The 10282-nt window shown below is 41.3% G+C and overlaps 1 protein-coding gene across 1 annotated transcript; it reads right to left on the reverse strand.

Moving 5' to 3' along the window:
• Positions 1 to 629: 629 nt before the first annotated feature.
• stbd1 (starch binding domain 1) lies at positions 630 to 6796 on the reverse strand. Its single transcript, XM_066646586.1, has 2 exons — positions 6305 to 6796; positions 630 to 4528 (listed from the first exon to the last, which is right to left on the reverse strand). Exons 1-2 carry the CDS (start codon positions 6579 to 6581, stop codon positions 2907 to 2909), a joined length of 1899 nt encoding a protein of 632 aa, XP_066502683.1. The 5' UTR covers positions 6582 to 6796; the 3' UTR covers positions 630 to 2906.
• Positions 6797 to 10282: the final 3486 nt, after the last annotated feature.

Genomic DNA, 10282 nt, shown 5'->3' on the forward strand with positions numbered 1-10282 from the left:
TATATATATATATATATATATTCAGTCTTCATGTACTATAGATGCTTTACTGATTTTGAGTTCTCAAAAATGTCCCAACCACCAGGACCAACCCATCAGATAGACAGCTCTTAAAACTTAATTTTTGATAGTCTATGCTTCCACCATTAAAAAGGTAAAACTAAAGGATTTATGTAGTGAAAATATATAATTCACTGTAGTTTTATATGTGGTGATGACCCATTGTAAAACTTAACAGCCCCATTTTACTGTGTAGTGTTAAAAAAGGTGGTCTTAACCCGCTTGTATTTTTAACTTGCTAGTTAGCAACATGTCTAGCTTTTTGCTAATTTCTGACATTAAAGGAATCAATATATAATCAAACATCAGAGCAGCAGCCTAGAGTGTGCACTCTAGCATTAGTTGTCAGGGCCTGAATCTGTGGTGCTTTAACAAAGTAAACAGGACCCGCATAATGATTTCATTAGTGTTAGGGCTGCTGAGTGTGAAGATATATCATCAAATATTATTGCAGCATTTATATAAATAACTAAAATAAATGCATCAAAATACTGCTATTCCTGTTCCTTCTCGACTTTAGAGCTGAGGACAAACTTCAGGTAATTCAGGTAACTTGAAAAATTCACTTTATTAGATTCACTGATCATCACCAAAACTAGAGAGAACTGAAATATCAACCCATACATGACAACAAACATCCAAAAATACATAAAAGATGAGTAGAAACACTATTTCACACACACAAAAAAAAGCACATTGGTAGTGTCTTTACACAGAACATCCATAACATAATACCATGACCATGTTTGTAAATTCACTATCCATTTTATCAGCTCCACTGACTATAAATGGTGTATTTCGTATCATACAATTAGATGCCATCAGCTGCATCTTTCTGGTCAGTGCACTGTTGACAGTCTAGCACTACTATGTCTGATCCAGTGTTACCAGTGCAACACACCACCACCATCGTATCAGTGTTACTGCAGTGCTGAGAACGGTCCAATCAAAATAAGAAATTAGATGCTCTTAATTGGTCTTATGAGGGCCCAAACTATTGAAGATTATGGTCTAACGTTGTTAAACTATGCAGTGCAACAACTGGGCAACAGTCTGTAATTGTAGAACTTTGAAGTGCAGCTGTATGGTCAGTGGAGTAGGTCAAATGGATAACGAGTGAAGCCCCAAGGGGGTTATTTGAATGTTTTGGCTGATGGCGTACAAGGCAAAGGTGTGACATTAAAATATGCATTACACTTATTTACTGATTTTACATAGCAGCTTTATGTCAGTCTTCACATTCTCATCATACTGTAGGGCAAACCATAAAAAAAAAAAAAAAAAAAAAAAAAAAGAAATCAGGTTGCTGTATCCAAACTGTGATGATCTGAGACACTTGGGTCTTTCAATATACAGTTATTCAAAAAGATTTTTATTAAGGGAATTTTCACAATTAAATAACATTCCCATTGCACAGTCCTGATTTATAAAAATAAATGCTGGACCAAAATTTACCAACACTTAAAATGCTCACTCACCTCTTGAAGTGGCACTGTACTAGAATTTAAGGGCAAATTTTCCCATCTGGCGATGGATTTTAAGGTGGAAAGGACACTTGAAAAATAGCTAGCATGTTGCTATGTTAAAGTGCGGGCTGCTTGATTATTGAATTTTTTTTTAAACTAGCCTGGTGAAAGCAGACAAATGTGAGATAGCTACTTTTACAGAATACAGATATTTGTCAAATAATCCTTTCAACATAGAAAATCGATTATGCAAGGAACAAAATGTTCTCCTCTGGCTAAAAGCTAGGGTTAGCAATCTAGAGCTTCTTACTGCTAAAAGGCTAATAAAACTGCCAGTTGTGTCAATTTTAAGGCCTGGATAACTGAGTAATATTATACAGGCCTATTTGAAACTGCAGGGATTCCCAGTGGCATGTATTTGTGTAATCCATGCTAGAAATTTTTAGAGGACACATGAAATGGATAGAAAATGGAAAAATGTGTTTTAAATTAATGAGGCTAAGGGATATAAAAGTGTGCTATGCAATGAATTTAATATTTCACTCTAGTTTTAGACCAGAGTGGCCTTTTAATTTGTCCACCAATTCAAAAATTATTTTGTGCAAAAACTCAGAGGTTTAAATTTGGATAAACTGGTCACAGATCAACCGCTCATCGAAGCGTGTTGCCAAGCTTTAAGGAACTGTGGGAAAAGGGATTTTGGCCGTTCAAGTGGCACGCTGCTGTGCTCCAAAAGCAGGCCGATAACAGACTGGCCCAGTGCGCTGGCAAAGAACGAGCTGCTTTCCCACATTACATAAACAACAGCGACACATGCAAATCCAATTCATTCACAATGTCACAACATGAGGCAAAGCTACAGCACTGACGCTGAGCAGTTTTGTGCAAATACAAATTAGCACGGCTAATAGCTACAGATGCTGCCGATTTCTTAAAGATATAGCTTTGATTAGCTTACATATAAAATATTCTGAAATACATAAACATCTATTTGGCAAAACGATATCACAACTGTCTCTACACCAAAGTCACTGGAAAAATAAAATATATTTCTGAGAACGGTGGGACAAGCCATTTTCCAGTTAGTGATTTAAATACATTTATTGCTGTTTAAAGAGCCGAAGCTTTGGACAGGACAGATGTTTCGTCACGATCAAATACGAATAAACATACAAGCAAATCATCAACTGAAAGGAAAATGTGTGTGTATATATATATATTTTTTAAGTATATTTGATTATTGCTACATTAACAGTACCAAAGCCTCATGCTTCATTTGGACAGCTTGTTAATATTAGGCTAACGTCTGTTTAAAGTAATGCACCTGCGATTATTATTATTATTGCTATAGAGGAACATTCACTGCATCCTCTTTTGATTTCAAACATAACCCCAGCTCTTATCCATCTGAATCTCCTCCTCTTGTCCATTCACTACAAAATGGCGGTTTTCACATTCCTCCCAGCGTCTAATCTTGCCATCTTCTACCAGCACAAACTTCCACTCCACCTGCTTCTCTGTAGGAAGGGCAATGGTGTTGGCCCAGAACCAGTCTTCGACCCTCTGAAGCGGAACGAAACTCTCCCAGGTGCCCAGTTCCTGTTGGTTCCCAGTCACTGCAAGCAGCTGACTCGGGGAGTGTGTGATGTAGTGTACCCTGAAGCTCACTCGCACCATCTGAGGCATTGGTGACACTGCAGCCACTTTCTTATTCACACAATCCTCTTCATCTCCTACCACCGCAATGACAATGTCCTCTGGAGCCACTGTGAAAAAATCTACTTTCTCTTGGTGCAACTGGCTCACTTCAGGACTACAACCATAACTGGTGTTGTTTGTAGCAGGAATCAAAGATGTGCCGGTCTTAAATCCACAAACAATGTTGCTCTGAGTCTGAGTTAGCCATGGTAGTTCCCTGGTGTCTGGTGGCCCAGTGCTAAGCCACTCATTACTGTCCATAATGGCCTCCATGATGTTGATCTCATTTTTGTCATGGCTTGCCTCTATTTTGGCACTCACACTGGAGCCCACTGTCACCTCTGACTTTTCCCTGCTCATGTCTGGGACCTGAACCTGTCCCATGGGTTCTCCTGGCAAGCTAGGTGTGGTGAAACCTAGATAGCTCTGTGGTGGATGGTCGAGAACAGGTTCGTACCTACTCTTAGAAGACTCATGACCACTGTTGTTGACAGTGATACCCTGTGTTGCCTCCAAATGTTTGCTGCTGCCATTAGAGTCATTTTGATCTTTTCCCAGATCCTCCTGGCTCTTAACTTTATCTGATGCATTGTTAAGCTTCGATAGATCCAACTGTTTCTCATAGCATCTGTGGTCAAACTCATTTAACTGAGGAACATCACGGTCAATACTGTCCTTAAACCCTTTCTCATCTGCCTTGTCGTCCTCAATCTTAGTCATTTCAACATCCATTTTTGACTGACTCACTGTTTCAGATGAATTGCACATCACTGGCTCGTTTACAAGCAGCTCAATCTTGCTAGGCTTGCTCACAGCATCTTGCGCCAAGAGAGTGTTGTCAAGCAGATCCTCCATAGACTGGCACTTGTGAACCGGAACATTTTTAGCTTCCAAGGTCTCCTGGGCACTCTCCGTTTCAGATGGCTCATCCACATCTCCATGCAGTTCAGTTTCACACTCCTCAATATCACATATGTTTGTCTCAAGCTCATTTGGAACAGGTTTTTTACCTTCAAACCGATAATCAAGCAAGTCTGACTCCACCTTAATACTTTCCACAGCATCATCCTCTGGTTTGGCAAGACCTGTGTACTCTGAGCACCTTCCGACTTTACTGATATCTTTCATGTCAGATATGCCTGCTAGAAGATCCTCAGAAGGTTCATTCAGGTTCTCATGGGAGGTTTCCCTCAGGTGTTCCTGGAACAGGCCTGGAGACATTTTTGTATGGTTCACAGAGGACAAGATAGCCACTTCACTGGAATCAGTTTCACTCTCCTCAGAGCCTCCTTCAGTGCTTTGTTCTGAAAACAGAAGCAAACACAATGTCAGAGTTTATGTCTGTGTTACTCTGCAAACTCAAATCAGAACCACCTGGTAAGTAAAGTATTACTGGGTGGTAGTAGTGGGGTTGCACTTATACAGGTGAATCCGACACAGCACAGCTGCTTGAGTTTTCAAACACCTCAGTGTCACTGATGAACAGAGAATAGCCCACTGCTCAAAATTTTTAGTCAATACCATCTTGTCAGCAATATCAAGTGACCACTGATGGAGGACTGCAGCAGAGGTCTTCAAACCCAAATCTTGTATCTAGGTTCCAGGCTGGGACTTTAAAACAGCCAGCAAGTACTACATTACCAGTTGCAGCTATGTCATTCCAGTCAGCTAGGTTAAAATCCCAGCCTGGAACCTGGATCCAAAGTCCTGATTTGAAAACCTCTGGACTAGAGTATGACCAACACAAACTGTGCTGCAACAGATAAGCCATTTTCTCTGACTTCAGATCTACAAGATGAGCCAACAACATAGGTACATGGGTACAGAGTCACTTTCCACCGTACTTCGCTGTGGCTAAATGACGCATGTATAGAACGTATGCCATATTATGGGTATCACAATATTGAATTTTATCATTTTAAAAATGACAATATTATTGTGAACGATATATGGCAAAGCCTTAATCTATAGGAAGACGTAAATTTGAGAAAGTCTATATAATTCTTCATAATCAAGTTTTGGTAGCTCATCATATTTTCTCTTGTATCTTATAATTTCTTATAATTTTGGACCTATTGTGTCATCATTAAAAGCTCAATGGCATTTCATGATGTAATTTTCTTCATTATTGCCGAGTGTCTCATAATAGTAAATAATTTTCAGAATTAGCACCTCATGAAATTTGCTTAGCAGCTCAAACATGATTTATGTCAATCATGACATTATATCTCAAAATCCTCAGTGTATTTTATAACTGTTACTTTGTATCCCAACTTAATGCCTCACAATCATGATGTTATTATATATCACATAATACTGGCTTTATCATCATTACTTTACATATCATAATCAAGACTTAAGGACTCATTATCTTGACTTATATAATTACAACTATTTCTCATGAGTATAATTTGAGTATATGAATATATTCTCAATTAGTATCTCAGTCATGATTTGCTACCTCATAATCATGACTTAATATCTCAAAATCTTGACAGCGTTTTATAACTGATTTAGTATCTCAATCATGACAAGCTTTATCACGACACTGACATGTCAAAACTTCATGTCATAATCAATAATTCATCATCATTATCACATTTTTTAATTAGTACCTCTCATTAGATTAGTATCTCATAATTACTTAGCATCCTGACTTGCTGTCTCAATCATTAGTATCTAATAATCATTACTTAACTCATAATCCTGACTTGCTATCTCATTATCATGACTTAACATCATATAATTATGAGATTACTTATTATGAATATGATTAGTATCACGATTCTAGCCTTTCTGTTTTGCAGGCGTGGAACCTGAGTTGGGCTGCAGTCTCGGAGCTAAACCCTAAAGTGGAGGCTGTGTTGAGACGACTGAAAGGGGCCGCTGAGGACAATGAGATAATCAGGTTAATACGAGGGCCTGGACACGGTGCTGTGCGGCGAGTCCTCCAAGGACTCCGAGGACAACCGTGGCTGACGTGCGTGCCGTGCAGACGGGAACGAGCTCAAAGAATCCTCGCGGTCCTAACCTCCTCGTGTTTAACCCACACACCCTCCATTTTCCGCGCCCGGTTTTACCTGTTGACTCTGCGACGGCGTGCTCCCGCTCTCTCGACGTGTCCTCCGCCTCCTGTGTTCGCGTCCTGAAGAAGCGGTAGAGCAGAAAGACGAAGGCGAAAAGCGCAGCCATGAGCATGCACAGCGCGAGCAACGCCGAGACTCCGGAGTGTCCCCACCACACCCCGGGGGAAGAGCCCGGGAGTGAGGCCGGGAGAGAAAGAGGGTCCCGGTCAGAGGCTCCCGGCTTCTCCGACTTCATCACCGCACCACTCACTACAACAACAGCACACAGCATCCCACACACTGAAAGATGAACAGAGGAAACAAGGCTGCACAGCTCTATATCAGTCTCTGTCCACGCCTCTCTGCCTATCACACTCTGCCCCCTCTCTCTTCACGTCTCAATCACGTTCACTAACTCATGTGTGTCTCTGTTTGTTTGTGTGTGTGTGAGAGAGAGACAGAGAAAGAGAGAGATCCACTCAACCTCTCCTTTTCTCTCTTCCTCGCCCCTCCTCCCTCTTTTTAGTCACGCTGTCATTCCCTCCTTCCACTCTCCCTTTACTTCTCCCTCTCTCTGATGCTCGTGTTAACCCCTGTCTTGATGTGGGTCCTTGATGATCCCCTCTGATGTCTGTTTATTTCTGTTGGAAAATCTGCATCCAGCTCCATCTGTAACGTCAAGCCCTATTTATTGCTTTTTTATTTATTTAAAAATACCCAGCAATATTCCAGGAGGCTGTAACACAAAGCAGGATTTCTCACGAGTTATATAACTTAAGCCACAATTCAAATGGGTGCCGTAGGAAAAGAGCTGGGGTACATTCCAGTTAAACAGTCCCCAACTCTGGGCTTAAATGATCTTCATAACTTCTAAATCCTGCTTTGTGGAACAGCCCCCAGGTCCTTTGCCAATCATGGAACCATAACAACACAGACATGTCCTCCTCTAGAAAAGCTCTGAGTGCTGCAACGTTGCTGTGAGGATTGGAATTTGCTTAGCCACATTGTACGTAAGTGACCGGTTTGCACATCAGACATCAAGAGTATTAACAGGTGTTTGCCCCAAAATGTCTATTCTTCTGAAAAAGTGTTGCAACATTGCGGTAAGGGTCTGATTGCATCCAACCACATGACCATAAGTGAGTGATTGCGTTATCAGTGCCTGTAATTGATCAACTCACTTGAGCAGAAAAACAGGTCTCAACAGATCGACTACGTGTTGCAGTTTAGTAGCTCAGGATGTGGGTGTGGTGCACTTCTGGAAAGACAACTGCGCTATTGGCCCATTATCCACTGCATGTGAATCCAAATGGGTCCACATATTAAAAATGCTCTTTAGGTCACACGTCACAAATTGATCTAGCCCACTTCTAGTGCAGCAAATAGGACGTGAGCCAAAAGTGGCCCAAAGGTGACCTCTGGCGAAATATATGGCCCTGATCTGATTGTTGTGTGGCCCTTGAGTGCCCTCATTCCATGTGACAATTGGGCCCTAAAAATGAGAAATGTGAGCCAGAACAGACCCAGAATCATACAGCTACCTGCACAGTAAACAGAAGAACTGTCACTGTGGTAGTACTCTCAAGGATACATATTCACCTTTAGTTAGAGAAAATAACTTTACCATTTTATATATTAATTGTCGATTTTACGTCCAATTTCATCCCCAGGACATTATTTGAATAGTTCTATAATGAAAGCTTACAAATATTCACCTCTCTTAATGGAGAAAAGAATGTAATGTATCTTTAGGCAACATAACTGGATTTTAAAGTCCCTTTAAAGGTACATTTACACCGTCTGTACCTTTGGTGACAGTAATGAACATCTATTCCTGTGGGACACAAGCATGTTTAGGTTTTTAATTTTGTATAATCTGTGTATAATCTCCGTAGAAGTCCTAATCCTTCAACTAATGTGCTGCTGCACATTAACCCATGGCTCTCATGCAATGCCAAGTGGCAGCTAGAGGGATAATAAAGCTCCTTTCATTGAGCATTTGTGTAGTGGACCTGTGATTTCTGGAGCGGTGGAGCTATATTAAATATCTTAGGGAGGAGATGGAGTGGTGTATGTTATTTAAGGTGGTTTTATGCTCTGTTTTTGTCTGGGCTGTGCTTCAAATGAGGTAAAATATAACTGTTGTTATTCACATGCATTAATATTAAAGGCTAAAGAAAAGAGAGCTATGACGAGGTCTGCCATCTACTGGTGGGCACTGAAAAGTGCAGTGTGGACACTGAACGAGCTGCTAAGGGTAAACACAGCTCTTTAAAAGCACGGGGTCAGAGTCCAGCAGTGTTTGGTGATACCAATCAACAGGTTCAGCAGGGGGAGTAAGGCCATCCTGGACTAGAACTGATGACCCCACTTTCTGTGTCATGTCCCCTGTCCTGGATGATTGGATTAGCTGAGCAATCACATCCTTTGTTGGGCTCATTGTTCTGAGGTGTGATTACTAGATTAAACCAGTGCGTTATGTAAGATACTCCCAAAGAGCCTATAAAAACTCAAAAGAAGACTCCACTCTTGTTCTGACCCTCTCCCCTGGCTCTCAATATGTCATACTGCCATCACAGATTCACACCTGGGTCCCAAAAAGAGTGTCCCAAGTACCCGAGCAAGTGCTCAAAAGTTTTACAGCGGCATTCAGAGGGAGAACAGAGAGCCTTAACTATGAAGTTTGGCTTTCCACCATGAACCACACACAGCTGAGATCCGAAGCAAGCAAGCCCTTCCCCTGGAAGACCACAAGTGCCCCAGCCACCAAGAAGAAGTCAAGCGATCTGGACAAAGCCAAGGAGGTGCACAAGAATAAATTCCAAGCCACACTGGATTCACTTATTAAGGAGTTTGAATGTGGGGCCTTTGGAGCCAGGATCCATTCCCACCTAATTCAAGAGAAGGTAGTCTCTCAAGGAGATGTCCCCATGTGTTTCACCAATGAAGAAGGAATCGTAGAAGTGCCTCAGTTGGTGCGGGTGAGCTTCAGAATGCGTTATATTGCACAGTTCCCGAGCCAGCTGCTGGCTGTGACGGGGAACCAGCAGGATCTGGGCACCTGGGAGAGTTTTGTTCTGCTCCAGGAAATCAAGGATGGGTTCTGGGTCAAAACCATCCCCTTGTCTGCAGGGAGCTGTGTGGAGTGGAAGTTTGTGCTGGTGGAAGATGGCAACACTGGGAGGAGTGTGGGAATCGCCTCCTGCTGGTTCTGAGTAACAGAGAAGAGATCCAGCTTCACTGCACATGGGCCTGCCACTGAAAAGTTTTAAAAGTAATGAAAATTGTGCCAGTTCTGTCAGGACGAAAGTCAACATAAAAAGATGTAAACAAAGTCACTCAGAATGGTTAAACATTCTTTACAATGATGGTGATAGTAACTGGGCGTCTGTGTTTACAACACATCCAGCATTTGTTCTCCTCTCAAATATGTCTCAAATATAAAACATGTAGCTTTTTCAGTTGTTAAGCTCTTCAGGTGTCTGGTTCCATTCAACACCACTGTGAGATATTCTGACTCTGTTCGACTGTCTTCAACGAAGCAACACTCTGAACCAGCTTTCTAAAATCTCTGGTCACACAAAGATACGTACCTGTATGGTTGTGCTCTTTTCTGTATTTAAAGAGATGTTTTGATTAAACCTTTAGTAAGAGACATTTCTGTCTTTGCAAATATATATTCTGAGGTTTATCACCTCAGAGATCAGGTGTTTTAAAACATTTCAGCTGCATGTAATAAAAATGTTAAAATCTGCCATTAACATTTATTTGTTTACATTAGACACAGAGGTTTTTAATTCTCTGTCTCACTGGGGGAATATTCTCTGATTATTCTGAACTGTTCTCAGTCCAGTAGTGGCACTGGGAGTTTAAAACTCCAGCAGCACTGCTGTGTCTTATCCAGTTCTACCAGTGCAGCACACACTATCAAAACACCAGCATGTCAGTGTCACTGTGGTCCTGTTGTGGTACTCACCACTAAAGTAAAGGTTG

Source organism: Hoplias malabaricus, chromosome 15 (assembly GCF_029633855.1).
Source record: "Hoplias malabaricus isolate fHopMal1 chromosome 15, fHopMal1.hap1, whole genome shotgun sequence".
Classification (NCBI taxonomy): Eukaryota; Metazoa; Chordata; class Actinopteri; order Characiformes; family Erythrinidae; genus Hoplias; species Hoplias malabaricus.

Coding starts and splice junctions, on each gene's coding strand:
- stbd1 (XM_066646586.1), bottom strand. CDS start 6,581: ATGCTGTGTGCTGTTGTTGTAGTGAGTGGTGCGGTGATGAAGTCGGAG. Junction 4,529..6,304: donor CGCCGTCGCAGAGTCAACAG/GTAAAACCGGGC, acceptor TTCTGTTTTCAG/AACAAAGCACTGAAGGAGGC.